The following is a 22,256-nucleotide window of genomic DNA, read 5'->3' on the forward strand; positions in this document are numbered from 1 at the left end:
AAGGGCCCTAAGACACCCCTGGAGCTGAGTTAGATAATATTCACAGCCTTTGATGATTTTATCTGATTCATTTATAACATCCTGAGCTTTATGACATGCACATTTCATTGTTGTTTTGTGCTGAGATTAAATGATTCGGATTGTTTGTGTGTGCTCTCATGTTGGGTTAGGCCAGAAATAAAGAGCAGGAGATGCCACTGGTTTGTTTGTGAATGTCTTCTCTACCTACTAAAATAGTCACAAATGAACCAAAAGCATTGATCTCTGAGTATCACACATATTCAGGAACAGAGTCTGATATCTCTTATGTTTCCATTTCAGGGCTTATAACTCCAGCGTCCCGCTCACTAGTGAGAAACACGCTCTGAGGCTTGTCCACACTGAGACAACATTTTTGTAAGGGAAAACGTCTCTGGTTACGTATGTAACCATGGTTCCCTGAGAAGTGCGTCCTCTAGGGGACACTAGGGGAATCGCCATCAGCGTGACTCGTGTCTGAAGAATACATATAAAAACTACAATGAAATGGCTGGCGACAGCTTATGACGTCACGCCGGTGCGTCACTACTGGTGTGACCACAGTACAAAGGGGCGCCGGTAGAACACAACATTCGCTTCTTTGTCTGATGCTTACGCCTGAAGCATGGCGAAGAGACTAGAGGACTCATTCCCCTTCTCAGGGAACCATGGTTACATACGTAACCTGAGATGTTCCCTTCCGAGGGAACTCTCACTGCGTCCTCTAGGGGACACTAGGGGAACGGTTATACTCACGCTGCCATGCTGAGGGGAGTGCATGCCATTATAGCGAGCACTAAGTACCAATTCTAGAAGAAGAATTGCTCCTCTTAGGATGTAGTGACGGCTGTCAATAACGTTATCCCCCACGGCCAAAGGCCTGAACTGTTACCCACTTACCTGGATGGGTCAGCAGGCTCGACCCAGGGCACAGCTCAAGCTTAGTAGATACTCCTTTGGGGGAAACGGCAAAGTCTCTGGGATAACTTAGACTTACCAGAACAGAACTTGTTCCCTCAGACCAAGGGCAGCAGACCTGTTCTGTAGGTAAATAAAACAGATCTAAAAGGGGCCACCGAGAGGTGACACCCTAGGTAACGGATGGTCAGGAGATATCAGAGATGATACCTAAGTGGAGTTGGGCCTAGGGAGACCGGGGTTTTAAGACCAAATCATGAATGGGAACAAAGTGAAACTCGTAACCCATACTGTATAGCATTTAAGAAAGAACCCAGAACTTGGGTACTTACCACTCATGTGGATTTTAGAAAGTGCCCAGAGACTCGCCTGGGACACTTACCATAACATTTGGATTTGAGAAGGAGTGTTTTCCCTGGGGGTTTCACTACTAGAGCTCCAGGCTGTCAAAAATGACAGGGAATAGAAGGGCTCGACCCTCAGGTGAGGGGAGCAATGCTACACCCCAATCAGGACAGACAGTTCACAAACTGCTAGTCGACTGATGTATTGACATGGAGCTAACACTGACCATCCTATAAATAGTGGATATCCATAAAAGACAGACTCCTAACCCTGAGCTGTATGGAGGAACGTCCGTCCCCAAAAGGGGCGGTGCTCTAAGAGGGACCCCTTGATAGAAAGGGAACAGAGCTTTTAGAAAATATGAAAACACTTTTTCACATTGTAATGTGGCTTTTGAAAATGATGACGTATGTTTATTAGTCATGTGGTGCAAATTGCAGCGATGAATATCTGTTTATACTGGTATTATGCCTGTTTTGTGCCATTCACTTTCACATTGTTGCTAAAGCTGTTACTCTGTACTCTCTTAATAATACAGGCATGCAAAAATGACTGGAAATGTACTTACAGTTGCAGTCCTGCAGCAAAGCATGAGGGCAGCTGCATTTAAAGATCAAACTTATAATGGTAAGTGAGCGCGACCTGGACATGTCAGTGAAGGATGAGATATTTTCGTAAATAAAATGATCCTGTCAGAATAATTTAGTGAAAACTTATGTCTGTTTCGCCTGTATGAGATTTTATACATTTGCAGTTTAGGGAATTTAACATTTTATGACATTTTAGTGTGGATTAGAAGCTTTTGGAAAACACTTGAAAACGCTAATGTGGATGGAGAGTGTTTTAAAACTAAATTGCCATTTTTAAATGTATCCAGATTCATGTAGACATGGCCTGAGTGAGAGGAAAAACGGATGCTTTATAAAACAACAACAACAAAAACCTGTTTCCCGCTCCAAATGTAGAAGTGAACCAACATTTATAAGAAAGCTGAAGTGGAAACTGCAAACACTGCTTGTATACAACTGAGCAACATTAGTATATTCCTCTTTGTTTTTTTTAAATCCAAGTTTCTGTACATGTGACAGTTCTAAAGTTAGTCCCGTAATCATGATGAAGAACGGTCCCATCACATTCCTCATTTGTTGATTTCAGTCACTCCCACAACAGCATCTCTGACAGCGACTGTGTGCTTAAAGCAGCTGAGCTTCTGCTGTCTCTGCTCTACAACACAAGAGCAGCTTCACACCATGTTTGTTCTGGGTCTGATCACCTGTGTGGCGCTGACAGCATTCAATGCTCAGGCAAAAGTGGTTGACAGCTTTAATGAGTGTAAAGGGTTTTTCTACAAAGGCATAGAACCAAGCGGAATGGATCAGAATGCCAAGAAAATCTGTCAGAAGCTGGAAAATGGACGCTTTTATTATGCTACTCTGTATTCGGTTTATCACAGGATCCCTCTCTACAGTGCCTACATACTGGACCCTGCATGCTCAAGAGACAAAATAAGGACAGACATCTGGCACCTCGAGCCACAGGTGACTATGAGCTTAAGACAAAAGATTTTAATTTGCAGTTGAAGCTTTGTATTCCATAAGAAGCGGTTCAGTTCATTAAACTATTGGTCTTCATTCTGTTTTGTCATTGCAACCAGTATGATAAATAAAAAATAAATAAAAATGTACAAATGAAATTACATTGGATTGTACAGTCAAACCAAAAAGTATTCAGACAACAGAAACATTTTTTAATTGTATTTTACTAGTGGGTGCAGGACACTTCAGTTCATTTATGTAAGTGAGGACAGAAAAATAAAGTAAACTGTGACATTATACCCCAAAATTTTTCATACAGTGTACTTCATAGAATGGCTAGAAAGTCAGACTTGTAACCCGAAGGTTGCAGGTTCGAGTCTCAGGTCCGGCAGTGATTGTAGGTGGGGGAAGTGAACGCTCTCTCCACCTTCAATACCAGGACTGATGTGAGACCCTTGAGCAAGAACCGAACACCCAACTGCTTCCCGGGTGCCGCAGCATTGGCTGCCCACTACTCTGGGTGTGTGTTCTCGGGGTGTGTGTGTGTGTGTGTGTGTGTGTGTGTGTGTGTGTGTGTGCACACTTGGATGGGTTAAATGCAGAGCACAAATTCCGAGTATGGGTAACCATATTTGGCCGCATGTCACGTCCTTTCCTTTCCTACCAGTAAAACTGATCAAAATTTTGGACCAAAAATTATTTAGACACTTTGACCTGACCATGTTTCGGTTAAGTGTTTTTTTTTTTTTTTGTTTTTTTTTTAATTGCTAATGCAACCTTTTTACACCACAGACTGAACAAAATTAATCATTGCTTTATAATTGGTTGAGCTAAATTGGTATTGGTATCTAATTGTGTACTTACATTTAACAGTTGACTGCTGACAACTATTCAACCGAATTCATTACATGCCTTACATGTCTGACATTATTAAGATGAGTTTGTTCTGATACAGTTTAACTCTGAGTTCTTGTCACATTTTGTTACTATTTTCTAAATTATAGCAAACAAATTGTATTGTAATATGAGAAATGATGACTGTGTCTGTGTAAATTTGTTTCACTACCAAAATTGTATTAAAAATGTCCACTAAAAGACAATGTAGACAGTCAGAACAAAGCCTTTCACCCTGTGAAATTTGAAAGGGAAAAAAAACACCACACAAAATCTTTTCTAACAAGCAATACAACATCAAATGACCATATAAGACTTTTTTTCTGCAGATTTCTCAATCTACATCCCAGATTTATCATATGGTCCGTGAGGATCAAAATACTCAAAACCTTTATAGAGGAAATCAAGCCATCAGCAGCGACTACAGTAACACCGGATACGATCGTGGACACCTGAACCCCAGCAGCTTCCAATGCAGTGACGGCCGAACAGCAACGTTCACACTGACCAACGCTGCACCTATGAAAGAGCGTTTCAACCGTGTCCACTGGAATAGATGGGAGAGAATGCTGAGGAGTTCTTTAAGAGACAAGCTGGTCAGTGATTTTGGTTTTGCAACAGCCTACATTGTCACAGGTACAGTACCTGATCGCAGTGTACGGATACCACACACGAGGAGAGTGACGGTGCCCTCTCACATCTGGACGGCTGTCTGTTACAAACACTCCACCGATGACAGAAAGACCTTTTCCCTTGGGTGTATTGGGAGAAACCAGCAGAAAGAGCCTGACATACGCTTGATGAGTGTCTCAGAGCTGAACAATGAGCTGAGGTTACACTTTGGGACCAATCAGCAAATTAAGATTTTTATTGATAATTGTTTTGTTAACAGTTTTGATGACAATGATGAATTAAACAACTTTTTGGAGGCATTTCAGGAAATAATTGATCTAGTAAACCTTGCAGTCGAAAAGAGCTCACGCATAAATGACACGGATCTCGTTGTGAAAAGAACCTTCAACAGTGATGGCACACTTGAAAAAAAAGTCAAGGTGAATGCAAATGCAGGAAAGATAGCCTTTGACAGTATGAGCTCTTACTACAAAGTGGCAGAGTACCTGAAGGGTCTTGAAGAACCTCCTTGTCTTATAATTTCTGTCAAATCACAAGTGAGGAAAATGGATGATGAGCTCAGAAAAAGGGAGGTACCTGCAGGGCCAGATGCTGTTGAATGCCAGGGGGTCAATGCATTTAAATATACTGCAGCTGACGGCTCACGCTCCGAATGCTTCACAAAATCTGATTACAGCTGTCAGTGCAAAACAGGAAAGGAATCTAAGCCCTGCTGCTCCACTCCCTGCTTTTACCAGGACGATCTTAAGGGCTACAGGTGTTACTCGGACCAGAAGCTGATAGAGTGCTCACCCGCATACTCACTCATCACTTATAATGGAAAGAGGTGCTTGGATGATTACCCCTGTGCCACAAATGGTGTGGACTACTACTGGTGTAAGACTAGACGTGGTTACATTAAAGATGACTGGGACTACTGCAGCCCTCCACTGTGGAACAGTAAGGCTAAAAATGGAAAGTACTGCCTCAGCAACTACGCCTGTGCTAAATATGGTGAAAACCAGCCATGGTGCTACACGGATGATAAAGGCAATAAAGAAAAGTGTTGCATTTCTGATGATTGCCACTCGGCTGTGGATGGCCAAACCTGCAGGTCTGATCACCCCTGTGGCTACCATGGCTATAAATACCTGTGGTGCTACACAGATGATAAAAACAACTGGGATTATTGTTGCACAGACTGTAGCCGGTAGATGGTTTACAGTGTTTATCACAATTAATAGTATGACTTTGCAAAGTTGAATGTGATTGTAATTGCATTACTTACAAATGTTCTAACATAAAGTTTCTCATATGTGTTTCTGAAATTAACACCATTTTAACACGTATTTTACTTTGATGATTTGTATGACACAAAAGGCTCAATAAAAACCTCTATGAACCTAGTATTAATTTGCTAATTCTTACACAAAAGTAGTATGATTTGGTTCCACTCATCAGCCCTATACAGAATCCCAAAGTAGTGTTTTGTTAGCTCGCTTATATACCCAGACCAGAACAATCAAATCTTCCAATCAGTTGTAAAAACTGGTATAAAGTGGTTTGTCAGGAGATCTCGTGACCCAGGGTCATGTCTGGCTGGAGATTCTCATCCGACCCTAAGGGGAAAACAAACCCTTCAACACCCAAACAACCCTTCAACAATTCTACAAATGACTGCTGTAAAATTTTACCAATCACACAGAGACCTTTAGATACCAAACATGAAGGGGAAAAACAACATATTCACACGATATAACATATGTGGTAACTGGATATTCTTAGTGACTTTCAGTGGTACCTTTAGGGGGAAAAGTATGAGAGGCGATGCTAATTTTTTTTACTGATGAAAACTAGACGATAAAGAAACGAAAACTCGTTTTGAATGACAAAAACTATGACAAAATGCTATTGACATTTTCGTCAAAGAATAAAAACGAGACGAAAATATTAGTCAGGGACAAGAGATTCATTGAGAACGAATCTGCTGCGGTAAGCAAGTTTAGATGCCTACATATGAACTGCATCATAGCCTATTGATCTATCCTGTGGAACATAAACTGGCATACATTTCTGTCAGGACCACTATCGTCAAAATGGTAGACATTTAGCATACATTTTTTATTTGCCGGGATAGTTTTGTTCTGGCAAAACTCCCTGCCCATTCATTCAGCATGTCATAAATGAGCAGGGAGAGCAGCAATAATAACCCCCCAAAACAAACGATAGGCCAGAACCTCCCCCAACCGCAACTGATGGCATATCTGAAAGAAGCATGTGCTTCTGGATAACAGAGACTGAGACAGTGGCCCCTTACAAAGAAGGGTAGCAGCATACGGGTGCTCTTCCTTTATACGCAGCTATGAAGAGCAGCAAGCCCCCTCCGGAGGAGTGTAAGAAGAGCTATTATTTAAAACTTAGCATGGATAGGAGCAGGGAGAGCATAAATAACCCCCCAAAACAAACCATATGCTGAACGCCCCCAACCACATGCTGACAGCAATCTAAGTGAAACACCTTATGGAAGGAAGTGCAGTGAATGGATTCCTTCTGCTATGAGAAGGTAAGCAGAGCAGCTTGCCCTTTCAGGAGGAGTGTAGCAGTGAAGGGGTGCTCTTCTTTATGAGCAGGTATGAAGACCAGCAAGCCCCTTTAAAGCAGTACCTGAAAACTTTAAAGATGCAGAAACCCACTAGAATTGGCATCCTAGTTTACAGCAAACACAGCATACTGCATCCATAGAAGCAAGCAAACAACTGGATCAGAAATTGTAGATTTAATGTGGCCTAAAGCTTCATTTAAAAATATTGCTGCAAGCAGCGATTACGGGGCCAAGCCGCGGAAAGCAACATGGATAACAAACAAATCAAAACAGCGTAACATTGCACACAATTGTATAAAGCTGCACCATGCAGGACTTGAACCCACAACACGACAGGTTTCAAGCTTTGAAGCCAGTGGCTTAGCAGAGTGTGCCACTCAGTTAACGTGCAGGTAAGAGGCTCTAGAAGAGAAGTGTAGGAGTGAGAATGAGCTCAGAAAAAGCATGTTTTAGTATTGTAGATAGATTAGCATACTAAGATAAAGTAATAATAAAGTAGCGTATGGTTAACCTGAAGAGCAACATTAGAACGAATGGTACCTAATTATCATGTTAACTAATTTGCATGCTAAGCTAACTAGCATTAGTCAACAAACACAGTAAAAGTCTGCATTTGGACAATATTTTTTAAGCTTTTTTTATCTCTGAAACGCTGAAAAGCTCTTTGTTGAAAAATCGCAGGTACCTCGGATACATAGTGGTGATGATCCCTACTGATTGAAAAGATATAAAAATCAATGACAAATGTCAAAAAGGTAGACACATGGTTCATCCGATCCTGGCAAAATCAATATCTCATGATTCAACATCACCCAAGGAATCCAAAGACAATTTTCTGACTACAAAATTTATAAGCAAAAATATAATTTTATTATATCTCATGAGCCATAGGTGGTTTCCACTGTTCCCAAATTTGGCATGGACCCTCAGTTCGTGGTGGTGCTGAAGCAGCATACCAAGTTTAATTTTAATCAATCGAAGTTTGGCCAAGAGATAGCCTTTGAACCATTTTTGGTTTAACCTCATTAAATTTGCAACATCACAACAAATATGAATAAAAAATATCTGTTCAGTCATTCATGTCCAGATCAGTCCAAAGATTATTTGAGGCCATTTTGGGAATAATTTGATCAATTTTCAAGGAGGAGTAATGAAAATCAAACTTACTACACTCTACTCGTCTTGGCCCCTAAAAATGATTACCATATTTGGATTTAATTTGGAAACTTTTAAACAACTTTTTAAACAGTTGCTACACACTGAATTTTTAAGCTTTAGCCTTTTGTTTTACACAGCTTGCAAATCATACATTGCGGTTTATTAAATTTTACAGAGACTTGAGTTGTGAAAGGTAGAACTTCAGCAAATGGCTACAAGTGACACAACATTACACACAATTTTATGAAGATGCACTACATGGGATTCGAACCCACTACCTCCACATCAAGTGTCTGTCACCCAAGCTGTTGCGCCACTGAGGAGATGGGAATTGATGCAGATGCTGCTGTTCAGAAGTTTAAATGAGAATCAATTCAAAGGAATAAATTTGTACATAAATGAACTGTCATATTTAATAGATTGAGAAGAGAACAACTTTAGAAAGGCACACCACCTGCAACAGAAGTAACTTCTGCATTATTTCTTGCCACAGTACTGAATATATAGTTTGTATTTCATTTGTATTGTTTTTAGCACTAATAAACATTTGAGCAGCAAAGTATATTACAATGATTTTCGAATTCTGGATCACTTAACATTAAATGCTAAATGTTTAAATCACAATAAAGACTTGAGAAATGATGCTCAAATTGTACATTTGCATTACAAGAACGAACAAAGTTGACTGTAGAACAAAGAGTCAGTTGTGTTCATTTTATTCCATTTAATTTCAAGTATATTGATTTTCCAACAATAAATCAAAACATGACTTTCCATACAGTCTTTATATTTATTAAAAAAAAAAAAAAAAAAACACAACACACACAACTACACACACCAAGGAAACATATTTAACAAGTATTGCAGAAAATATTGTTTCTATGAAATAGAAACAATATTTTCAGTGGAAAAAAGTAAAGAATAGAGAACACTTTTCCATTTAACTTATTTGTTTTTTAGCTGTACCGAACGTAACTTTTTGTTTGCTTGTTTTTGAACTTGAACAGCAGCTGTGGTTGTATGATGTGGTGTATGTATTTCCAGTAAACTCTGATCATACTCCAGATCTTCAGTGTCTTGTGTAGTGTCTTGAACAGTTTTAGTATGCATTTCACCTGTAGTGTCATGGTCAGGCATTGCAGTTGCATCAGTGCTTAATGAAGCAATATTTTGTTCAATTTGAATGACAAAGTCATTGTGTGTTGTAACTGTAATTTGAGGGAGTTCAAGCAGAGCATCCATCATTAGATCTGCTGCGTTTTACATCTACAAGTGTCTGCATGATCCTATTGCTTATGTTTGCTTTAAAAAGTTTGCCAGAGGTTGATTTAAGTGTTCGATTTCCGTTAGTTTTAACATCAATTGCAGTTAATTTGAATTGCATTTGACATTTTGGACAGAGTATTTTTGTACTTGTTAGTGACATGTTTCCAATAAGGTGTTTTAGTGGGCATATGTAAATGCTCTTTACTTGTGCGCCAATTATTTCGCAGTTTTCAGTGTTGCAAGTTTTTGTGGGAACAAAGATTGCAGTGCCTTGAGATGAAATGGATGTGATCACAGTGTCTCTTGTTGTACTGAGACATGGTACAATATGAGAGAATTCAACAATGAACCATTGACCAATGCTGATGCAGTGTTCCCCCCAGATTGTGACTTCTGCTGAGGATGTCTTGTCAGCTGTTGTGTGTTATGGGTATATAGCCCTTTCATTGCAAAAATAGTTTTATTTAGCTTTAAAAAAAGGTTCTGCAATTGTCAAAGTTGTTCTAAACCTTAATTTGGTACAGTTTAGAACAATTTTAATTAAGGGTGTACAACTAAGACAGAGAAAGTTTGTAACCCGGAGGTCACTTGGTCAATTCCCGCACTGGCAGGAATTGAAGGTGGGCATTGTGATTGAACAGCACCATACTTTATAATACATCATGACTTTAACTTTCAGTTCCAAATGTACTTTTCAAAACAATAACATTAGTGACAGACTTACCTATTATTTTCTGAAGCTTTGAACTGGCCATGTAGTTCAGGTCTGAAGATTCTTAATGTGCTAAAAGTGTCTTTCTGTTGAAGTAGTGCAAGCGAAAAAAAAAAAAATTTTGGGCCCTGTTTCAATGAGCTTACTTTATGGATAAATCCAGTGACTGACTGCAGTTCACTGGTACTTGCACTTGCACTTGCCATATCTATAAGAAATAAGAAACAGTATGCACAGAGATGCGAGATGTTTATATAATGTAAGCACTAATAATGTGGTTATAATTATCAGACACAATTCAATAAAATACAAAAAAAAAAAAAAAAAAATCAGGAACAAATTAGAACCATACTCTAACTATAAAAATTATTAAAGATGTATATAGACCAACCTCTGACTCTATAGCTTTGCAGAAAATGAAAGAGAAAAAAAAACACAATTTCAAGTGACTTTTAAAGTTTTTAATAACATGATTCACCTGATTGGAACTAATTGAAACTAATTACAAAGCCTCTTGAATATTGTTGTAGAATTACAGAAATTCTTGTTTATTTGTACAAAAAACTCAATTATGCTAGTTAAACTTGACACATTAATTATTTTATTTATAATTATTCATTATTAATTTTTATTAACATAACCTTGATGTGTAAAATATTATTTGGTTATTTAATACTTAATTAGTTGATTAGATTATCAGATTAGACTGATTTGTGTAATGTTTTTCATCAATTCATAATTATGTGAGGTTTTATAAAGCAGGCAAACAAGGCAGACTCCTTTCTTCGTTTCTTGAGATGGTGAGTTTGTTAGTCATGGTTTTATCATTGTGTGTTTCTTTTTTTTTTTTTTTTTTTCATTTACATGAAAAGCACATAGTGTCTGATTTGAACATTTTATTATTTTTAACTGCTGTTACAAGTACTATGTGCAAATCTGGCCAATTTACAGGTCTAACTTGCTATTAGTTTAGCATGCTAATTAGAGCTTGTGTGTGCTGACTCTCAGATCACACTAAATAGCTAAATATATATATATATATATATATATATATATATATTTGACAAAAATAGGATACTTTAAATTCAGACTAACTTGTTATCTTATTAATTATAGTCAACATTAGTTAGTTAGAGCTTTTGTGTGCTGACTCTTATTTTAGTATGTGAATTTAGCCTAGAATGGGTAGTCTGATTCATTTGACTGAGCTGCTTAAAATCCTAGTCACTAATTCATTTTTATTATTTGCATTATATTTTCCATTTCTTATTTAGTTAAAAAATGTTGTTTGACACCATGTTTTTAATCTTGTTATATGAATATATATTCGTTTTAGTTTTAATAGTTAGTGTACATTTTATTACATATTCTTACATGCATGAAAAATGCACTAGGATTAACCTGGCAGGAAAAAAGAGATGATTATTTTTGGATTAATAAACTACTTAGTGTGAATTTGATGTAACCAAATGTTTGTCAAATAGAATTGTACAGATATTTAGTGTGTGACATTTTTCCATGTATGTTAAAAGGTACTAATAATTGCAACAAAGTGATAGTATGTTCATATGTAGTCATGAGTGTATATAAGGTGGAGAAATTGGGCGGAGTCATTTCTCTGTGTTCCTTTAGAAGGTGAGTTTGACCTGGGCCCGTATGTATAAAGCTGCTCAGAGTCAAATTTTAGTCTTAAGTGTTTCAAAATTCTAAGAGTGATGTAATTTTACTCTTATTTCTAGACTTAAGATAAAGAGTGATTCATAAAAGTTCCTAAGTGTTAAGATTAGGTCTCAGCTCCTAAATTATTTAAGAGAGTTGGAGAGGTCTCCTAACCTAGTTAGGAGTAACACAATGGCAGCAAAAAGGAGGAAACACACACTTTACAATCAACATATGACATATTGGAGTTATATGATGATATGGAGTTGATAAAATGATACAATCGTGACCATCAAGCATTTTTGAATGAATTTATTTTTGTAATTGACCAAGTAATAAACGTAATAACTTAATCCACTCTACAAATCAATGCTCCAGCTGCAAAAATACATTTGTTTATTTATTTATTTTCACTGGAAAAGTTGAACAATTGTAAAAATGCAGCAAAGCACTGGTGATGACACAGTAAGCAGGGTCTTAAATATTGTGCCACTAACCTCACCAAACACATCAGTGACCAAAAGTGATGTGTGGAGGGTTTTAATGACCTCACAATTCACTTAAACCATCAAAATATGAAAAAAACACTGATCAATGTTGCTAACTGCTTTCAATTGAAAGTAGTTAAAACAGTCACACAATGTAGCTGATGAGGACATAATGGTGAGTTGACTGATCTATATAATATAAATATATCAGTGGGAGAGTGTTGTAATCTACAGGTAAATAAGGTTTATCCAAGAAATTTATTTTGTTGCTAGGCCTTTGAGAAAAGTCTCAAAAGGGGGAAGGACGTCAACAAATCTAGTGACAAAATCACTAAACTGTCAACATTGACATTGAATACAACATAATCAGTTATTAATATTGTATTGGTCCTCTCTTGTTTTTGCATGTGTTCATAATTTCTTTGTAGGACAGCATGGCCAAAAATTATGACATGTTTTATTGCATTATTATCAAAAAAATAAAAGTAAAACAACTGACTCCAAGAAAATATGCTTACAAAATCAGTAACACTTTTTTCTCTCTCTCTTGGCCACAACTAAATGGCAGTTTATTGACTTTCCAACTGACCGTCAAACCATGCTGCAAAACAAGAAAATTTTATGAAGATTATGGGGAGTTCTTGGAGCTGTTCACATCACTGCTCCAACTTTAAATGAGGAGACATGGATTTCAAAGCATCAATAATAATCTGTGATAATTTTCCACAATGCAAAGCATTTTTTTTTAAATACACTGAAATATTAAATAGTGTCCTAATTAAATGATTGTATTGTAGTTCCATCAAATAATTGGTGTTGTGCTGCTGTGACTCACATGAGCAGCTCACTATTGGCTGATTCAGAGGTCAAGGGTGGCCATTTTGTGTTTCAATCATTGTAGTCCTTAATTTACAACATTTAAGTCAGAACTTAAGAATCAGTCTCAAACTTTACTGAAAGTTGATTTTAGATTCTTTATAAAAGTCTCCTACTCTTAAAAAAGTCCTACTTCGTACCAAGAATTTTTTGACACTTAAGTCAAAGTTTAAGACTACTCTTAAGAGCATTTTTTAGAAGTTTTATACATACGGCCCCAGATTTCTCCATGATTTGATACAAATACAGGCCTATTTAATAAAACTAGTAATAGGCATATTTCCAGTACGTTTTGTTATTAAAGAAACCTGCATTTGCATCAGTTCATGTCGGTGTGATACACAGATGTGCATATCAGCAACTCACTCTGAATCCTCAACTAACGTAAAGTGCTTTAAACATATGTTTATAAAATGTTGTACTTTTGTAAAATAAAGTTCTTGGCTATAATCCATTCAGAGTCTTTGTTTCTCGTGACGCTAAGAGGAGCAGCAGTGTTTTATCGGCACAATTCCGTCTGGTCTACAATCGAAACAGAATTAATACAGGAAATAACATAAAATCAAAACATCTTGAAAGTGTTTTCACAGTGGATTAGGTTTGATTACTGCAGCTCTTAAACACATCAATGCAGGAAGAAGAGACACAGATCCTAGAGCTTCTGCTGTCACGTAAATCAAGGGAGGTCTGGGTCCAAATGCAGGTTAGTAGTGGTTTTAATAATAAAACAAACAAAGCCAACACGGCAAACTAAGAACTAAAACACAAAATAAACAAGATCTAGAACATAAACTAAAGTCAGGGATTTCAGGAACCGAAAAAAAACAAACATGACACGAGACAATGCACACATGAATGCAGAGTGAGTGGAGATGATACTTATAGTCCTGATGGTGAACAGATGTGGGTGATTAGTGCTGATGACAAGGACAAGTGAACAATCAAGGAAGTGCAGTGCCAGACAGCGACCTCAGGTGGCTGAGGGAAAAACCCCAGCCCCGATCATGACATCTGCTTTCATGTTCTCTTATGATCCATTCTAGGATTCTTGCCTCCTCGAACCTCAACTCCTCCTACATACAAACAAACAAACAAATAAATAGGGAATGATTAGGGTCATAGAAACACACTCCGGAAGCATCAGTCTCTGGTTTAGCAGGATTATCATTTACTGAAAGTGTTGCTTTCTTGCCTTTTTTCTGTTAGAAGAATAAAAAATGTTTGAGATGCAGTGATCAGTAATATTTTGTCACTACATTCCCTACCGTTGTTCTGAACAAAGCAAAACCGTTCTTGAGTGCTGAAGTACGGTGCCCGCCAGGGGACACCTTCGGTTCACTTATGTTTGTCGTGGCCACGACATATAAACTCGTGGGAACATGATATTATGTTGTGGCCACGAGATATTAATTCGTGGGAACATCATATTAACTCGTGGGAACATGATATTATGTTGTGGCCACGAGATCATTTTGTCGAGGTAACGACATCCTTATGTCGTGGCCACAAGATGCGATGATGAGGGAACGAGATCCATTTCTCGTGGCCACGACTTCTTATGTTGAGGAAACAACATGCATTTCTCGTGGGCACGAGTTTTAATGCATAAACAAACCTGCGTGACCATAGTAACCCAGGATTAACCTATCAGAGATAGGTTTATTAATATTTTATTTTTAATTAAGAAATTATTATATTGTTACAGAAATTAATACAATATTAAATTATTATATTAACAATGGGCGATGCTGTATATGCGAATGCTGATGCTGTCTGTGCGCGATGTAGACAGTAGATTCAAAAGTTTATCATGAATAAATATTACATAAAGTACATCAAATAAAATAGCCCTACAGGAAACATTTTATCCCACAGTCTTGTCCATTAACTGATCCTCCTCTTTCCGTAATATTTTTATTATTCGTTTATATTCGTTATTTCCCCCTTCATTTCGATCTCCTTAACGTTCTGAATGTAGGTTCTATGACTGGGATTTTTACAGTTCAAAGGCTGAATTTAACATATATTGTATTTTATTTAGTCTAATTAATAGACAAATATAGTGTTTCAGTGAAGAGTGAATTATTCACGTAGTTTCATTTGGAAATCATTTATCGTCACACCGTAAAGGCCTATTTTATTTTATTTTTATTTTTAATAATTTCTATTATTATTAATTATTATAATTAGCCCATTATTGTAGGCCTATATATTTATCTATTTTCGTTTATATTCGTTTTCCCCCTTCATTTTCATCTCTTTACTTAACGTATATGGAAATGATAGGCTACTGTAAATGCTTGACATGACTGATTTTGACTGGAATGTAGTTTAAAGGTTGAATTGAACATATTTTTATTTTGTTTCGTCTAAGATACTAGACTATATTATACTATACTGTTCACTGACGAATGAATCATTCACGTAGTGAAACGAATATAAATGAAAATAAAAATATATACAATAATAATAATAATTATAATAATGATGACGATAATAATAATACAAATACGGAAAAAAGACGATCAGTTAATAGAAATGTCATGTAGGCCTATTTTACGGTGTGACGATAAATGATTTCCAGATGAAACTATGTGAATAATTTACTCACACTGAAACACTATATTTGTCTTTTAATTAGACTAAATAAAATATATTTGTCTATTAATTAGACTAAATAAAATACAATATATGTTCAATTCAGCCTTTGAACTGCATTCCAGTAAAAATCCCAGGTATAGAACCTACATTCAGAACGTATAAGTAAAGAGATCGAAATGAAGGGGAAAATAACGAATATAAACTAATAATAGCCTACAAATATTACGGAAAGAGGAGATAATAAGACTGTGGGATGCATACATGTCTACATCGCGCACAGACAGCATCAGCATTCGCATATACAGCATCGCCCATTGTTAATATAATAATTTAATATTGTATTAATTTCTGTAACAATATAATAATTTCTTAATTAAAAATAAAATATTAATAAACCTATCTCTGATAGGCTAATCCTGGGTTACTATGGTCACGCAGGTTTGTTTATGCATTAAAACTCGTGGCCACGAGAAATGCATGTTGTTTCCTCAACATAAGAAGTCGTGGCCACGAGAAATGGATCTCGTTCCCTCATCAACGCATCTTGTGGCCACAACATAAGGATGTCGTTACCTCGACAAAATGATCTCGTGGCCACAACATAATATCACGTTCCCACGAGTTAATATGATGTTCCCACGAATTAATATCTCGTGGCCACAACATAATATCATGTTCCCACGAGTTTATATGTCGTGGCCACGACAAACATAAGTGAACCGAAGGTGTCCCCTGGCGGGCACCGTACTGAAGAGCTATTTGAGTTTCAGTAATGATTAAAAAAATCAGTTTCAGCAAACAAGGCTTTGTTACTTCACACTGTTTCCAACTTTTACTTTCAGAATGAGAAATGCTGATCTGCTGACTCCTGAACGAGTGTCTGATTACTTAAACTGATGATTTACATAGATTTAAAGAACCCAGTTTGCCAAATAAAACACAAAAGCTGTACAAAATAAAAATTAACACATTTTAAAACACTATTTTGTTATTTGTATATTGCATTTAATATATTCCATAAAAATATGTGCAGTTGGTTTGTGGCGTAATTAATATTTATATTTATTTTAATCAGCAGACATCGCCAATGATTCCAAACACTGAATCATTTGGGTTCAATTGATTGAAGGTTTAGGAAAATCTTTGTTTCTCCATCACTTAATGAAGTGTTAGTTAATGAGTTGATCTTAACGAGGTTTAATTAGTGTCGGCAGGTGTTTGAAATCAGTGAGAGACGTTAGAAAAGCTCCATTTGTTTCTGACTGGAAGAGAAAGGAGTCTGAGAGTGTGATGAATGACAAGATGAATGAAAGAAAAGAGTCAGAAAGATGAAGCAATATCAAGGAAAGCTGATCTGTGTTGTAGTTTTAAAGCACCAAATGACAGGAATAAAGAAAATCAACAGTTTTAGTCACTACAAACCAGAGAAGAGAGAAAGTGCTGACAGACTTTACTGAAGGCTAATATTACTCTGATGCTCTCTCATATATCAGTCTCAGTTGCTGATGTTCCTGCGGGTCTTTGGTCTTCTTGGGCAGTAGCTTCACCCACTGAGATCCAGTCTGTGATTGTGGCTCTGAATGAGTCCAGACTACTGTTAGAAACACAAATAATCACAGAGAGATTCTCTCTTTAAAGAATTCAATTCAATTCGACTGTGCTTTATTGGCATGACTATGGAATGGCACAATGTTGCCAAAGCAATAAACAGCGAACAAGTCATACATCATATACAGTATAACACACAAATTCAATGCATAAAAATGAAAACAAAAACAATAGCAAATATAATGTAAATATCTAGAGAGAGCAGTGATAAGGAAAAGGGGGTTCAGCCTTTGTCCCTCATAATATGGCAGGAGGACCCATACTGTGCTGCTGAGTACACTTTCTCTCCCAAAATATTACAGTTTGTCTGTGGCTTGCTTGCTGGAAATCAGGCACAAATTGAGCTATTTGGGTAAAATAAGTGTCTGTTTTTTTTGTTGTTTGTTTTTTGCTGCACTCTTTGCTTTCATTCATTTGAAGCTACACTTTCACACAGAGGAAAAAACAGTCCTTTGAGAATTTATCTTCATTTTTGTCTGAACTCAGCCTTTAATTGTCTTTGATCTGTGTGTTTACTGTATGAATGAATGGATGTGAGTGATTTATTGCAGTGCTGTGATTGAGGACTTTATCAGATCTGCTGGGATGATTGTAGTCACCCATCTCTTCCATGATGGACACACACTTATTTCACTCTTTACTTCACTTATACACACACATACAGAGATATGATCTGATGTAAAATGATTTTATTAAGATCAATAAAAAGGATATAGAGATAAAACATTTAAAATCAGGGTAATGGAGGGGGAAAGGAGGTGTAATAAATTAAGACACAAGGGGAAGGGGGTTAAAACTGTAAAAATGTTAAAATGCATTGATTTAAAAACTCAGGAGGAGAGACCTGGGGAAAGAAAAGAGCAAATTCTTATAAACTGTTTCTTCTGCAGACTTTTTTGATCAGGTACGGCTCTCACCTCCAGTTTCTGCTTCATGAGTGTCAGAAATGCTCCTCATCGGCTGATTCTCTTCATCTCACACCTGAACACAACATTAAAAACACTTATGATGTGAATTTGACAGTACAAGTATTGTCTGGTTTAATGTCACAAGAGCTTTTCACAACTGTCTGTGAGCATCTGTCTGTGTGTGAACTGACCCTTGAATAAATAAATAGCTCCTCTTCTTTCACCTCCATATAAAATGAAAGTGAATCAGAAACTCAAGTGAATCATTTGCACAGCAGCAGATCTGAAAGTGAATCATATCTCAGAACGAGCTGAAACTCTGAACTACAGACAGACTCACGGTTTCTACTTTAGCAAACAAGAGTCTGCTGAATGAGAGAGCTCATAGAAAACAGGGTTGTACGCAGGTTTTATAAATACAGAGGCCCCAAAATGGAAATTGTTTCCTGACCTACATGTGTGCATTTTAAGATGTTTTAAGGCTCAAAAATTGGATAACAATACAGGCTTACAACCAAGTCAGTGGACCGTAGTAGCTAAAATTATCTAAAATTAATCTAAATTAATTAATTATTTCAAGATAACAGATTCTTCTACTTGAGAATGAGACTGCAAATGTTGCAACGCAATGAATGATTCAAGCTACAAACTGGACATCAAGAAGATATAGTTTTTTGGGGGGGGGGGCAGCATTCATGGAATGTTTCGTTAAAACAGACCAATTGTTTTACAAAAAATATATTTATTCAGTAATAGTTTTATGACAAAATATCTACAGTGGTGTGAAAAAGTGTTGGCCCCCTCTCCAGATTATTATTTTTTTTTGCATGTTCATCACACTTTAATGTTTCAGATCAAACAAATTTAAATATGAATTAAAGATAACACAAGTAAACATAAGATGCAGTTTTTAAATGAAGGTTTTTTTATGAAGGGAAAACAAAATCCAAACCCGCATGGCCCTGTGTGAAAAAGTGTTTGTTAAAACATAACTGTGGTTTATCACACCTGAGTTCAGGTTCTCTAGCCACAGTCAGGCCTGATTACTGCCACACCTGTTCACAGTCAAGACATCACTTAAATAGGAGCTGCCTGACGCTACACATCATGTTGAGGTCCAAAGAAATTCAGGAACAAATGAGAAAGAAAGGAATTGAGATCTATCAGTCTGGAAAAGGTTATAAAGCCATTTCTAAAGCTTTGGGACTCCAGCGAACCACAGTGAGAGCCATTATCCACAAATGGAGAAAACATGGAACAGTGGTGAACCTTCCCAGGAGTGGCCAGCCGACCAAAATTTTACAGTTAACTGTGTACCTCTCTCCTTTCTCCCTGCTTTACCACCAAACAAGATTATTATGCAATCAAAAACTGCAGAAAGTCGTTCCAACAGTATCAGTCAGTCTCACCTTTGTGGTGGAACAAGACTCTACTTAGGGCCACAACTGTGCAATGAATCTTTGACTCTGACCCTATAAATCCGTTGCACAATGTGTGCAATAACCGTTTCATGGCTTCTGAAACACATGATGAAGACGACTGTCATTATTTCAGCCCATTAGTTGCCAACATACACTTCAATAAGACACTATAAATACATCACCTCTCTTTTCGCCACAAAAACACTCCAGAGCGCTCAGAGCCTTGTCTATTACACCGAATGTGGGTTTGGTGGCTCCAACCGAGGATTCTTTTGTGAGAGCGATGACCTAAACACAAATCAAACATGCCAGTATTAGAGCTGTAATGAAGAATAACAGTCTGATGTAAGAACGTACTTTGTGTGAGACCAACCTGAGGAAGCAGAGCTTGAATAAACCCCTCAACATCCTCAGCCATCGCTCTCACAACATACAGCAAACTCTGAAGAATGGGCTGACAAACAGCACAAGAGCCCGGTATTATTATTCCAGAACACATTGTGTGTGTAAATACTCTGATTCCTGATGGTTTGTTACAGCTCTTACTGGTTTTGCTGGTAATGCTGCAGTCTTCAATCCATCCAGCAGCATTTGTTTCAGAGCAGAATCATCGGCTGAATCAAATCCTGCTGGATGGACGGCACACAACGCTTCCAGCATCCTGTATGCTTTCCTCTGCAGGTCTGTGTCCTTGCTCTACAATCAAAACATTACATGAAGGACTCACAACAACACAAGACACAACAGGGCTTACAAATGTTAACAGGAAGATTCTCACCTTTACAAACTTTTGAATTAAGCAAAGGGTTTGGGCCCCTAATTGGTCCCCCGCACGAGGAATTAAACAAATAGCCATTTCCATCACTGCAAGTCTACAAAAAAAAAAGTACAAATATATGTAGGAGTCATTGTCCAGATGTGAAGCTCAACGAGCACCTCAAAAATCTTTTGAACAGAACAAAAGAAAGTAAAGTTGTGATGCATTACCGAGAGTTTTTGGAGGTTTGCACGTTGCTGAGCTTTTGAAAAGTGGTCTGTAAGAATCCACACACAATCTGAAATGACATTAAGCTGCATCAATCATAGAGCAATGGCACAATAAACACAAGCACGTGGCTAAAGCCAGATAAGTCTGGCATTGCAGTGATGCAACTGATTTGTGAATCTGACAGATGATAATTACTGTTGGTTCTGTGATGGTGAGGAATTCTTTTAAGCAGTCCAGAATGGCCACCCTCTCAGACGCAGGCTTTGCCTCATACAACTCTCAGAGGACAGAGATGTATTTTTTTGAAATTTTACTCATTTTAGTTTTCTGTTGCTCTGCAGACGACACACATGCAAAAATGCAGGGCCGAAGCTCTGGACGTTGCTTAATGGCCATTCTCAGAGACCTGTCAATATTTTTAAATGAGGACACCAGATCTGTAGGGTAATGGCAAAATCCAGGCAACCCGCTCCAAATCTGAAAAAAAGAAAAGAAAACAAAGACCATGGCCCTCGACACTGGAAAAATAAGTCCATTTGGACGAATCATTCTTGCAAGCATAGATCATCTTCAATCCAAATGAAATCGTAAGCAGCAAAGATTGAGAAAATTGTTTTGCACAGCACACAAACACAAGTTTGTGAAAGCAGTCAGATGTACAGGCTTGCAGTTGGATCTACACCAGCTTCTGTGATTTTTATTCACATTGTCATCAATCTGCCATTCAAAATGTCAAAAACCTGCGTTTATGTCACGTACCTGTGAGGACAGGCTTTCTTGAGTTACCTCCGCCTGAAAATTAAACGGAAACAGAAACTGGAGTGAATCATTTGCACAGCAGCAGATCTGAAAGTGACTCACAGCACAAACTCTGAACTACAGACACTGTTTCTACTTTGGCCAACAAGAGTCTGCTGAATGAAATGACAATAATAATCTTACTGTGTCTTTATTGGGTGAGGAGCCGCTGCTTGATGGCTGTGAACATCACAGATCAGGTGTTAATGGAGAAAGGAATGGAGCTTGAGTGTGAAATGTGTTTCTGACATTAGATTCAGAGATTCAGTGTTTGTGCACCTGAGGGTTGGTCCTCTGGTCTCTCTCTTCTTCTCCAATGATAACAGCCAGGGCTGCCTCCTCTCTGGCCTGTGATCTGCTGGAGGAGGAGCTCATGGGGAGGAATGAGCGTCCACCCAGTCTGAGAGACAGAGACACATGAGAGAGACACGTTATCTTCATGACAACCTCAATTTTTGACAGTTTGTGGAGACAATCCTGCAGTCCCTGCAAGGAGGAAAAATATTAATAATACTAAACAACTGGACAGGGTGGGAATTACAGCTAATAATTACACTAGATCACCCTCTGTGGAATCTGGCAAAGTGACGGACGGCCTTCAGATTTTTCCCTCATTGCTATAAAAAATCCGTCTATGACGGACAATTTCCGGTTAACGCGACCTCTGATAGATATAAGTATTTAAATAATTCACCCTTATAGGCTGTTTGTGTCTGAGCTTATTTATTGATTTATTTATTTATTTTAATGACTTTCTGCACTTGCTATACTTTATACTTTAGTGAGGTAAAAGTACTACAATTTATTATACCAGTGATTTAATAAATCGAAAAGTAATCATCTTGAAAA

At 37.4% G+C, this 22,256-nt stretch overlaps 1 protein-coding gene across 1 annotated transcript; it reads left to right on the forward strand.

Annotated features, from left to right (window-relative positions):
* Window positions 1-2,528: 2,528 nt before the first annotated feature.
* Window positions 2,529-5,718, forward strand: LOC141302131 (uncharacterized). The gene is made up of 2 exons (XM_073832321.1): window positions 2,529-2,819; window positions 4,040-5,718. The coding sequence occupies exons 1-2, from the start codon at window positions 2,532-2,534 to the stop codon at window positions 5,534-5,536; spliced, it is 1,785 nt and encodes a 594-aa protein (XP_073688422.1). The 5' UTR covers window positions 2,529-2,531; the 3' UTR covers window positions 5,537-5,718.
* The last annotated feature ends 16,538 nt before the right edge of the window (window positions 5,719-22,256 follow it).

Source organism: Garra rufa, chromosome 25 (genome assembly GCF_049309525.1).
Source record: "Garra rufa chromosome 25, GarRuf1.0, whole genome shotgun sequence".
Taxonomy (NCBI): domain Eukaryota; kingdom Metazoa; phylum Chordata; class Actinopteri; order Cypriniformes; family Cyprinidae; genus Garra; species Garra rufa.

Excerpts from the sequence above, each read along its gene's own strand:
- LOC141302131 (XM_073832321.1), top strand. The coding sequence starts at position 2,532 with ATGTTTGTTCTGGGTCTGATCACCTGTGTGGCGCTGACAGCATTCAAT. Across the intron at positions 2,820-4,039 it reads TCTGGCACCTCGAGCCACAG|ATTTCTCAATCTACATCCCA; the intron begins GTGACTATGAGC and ends TTTTTTCTGCAG.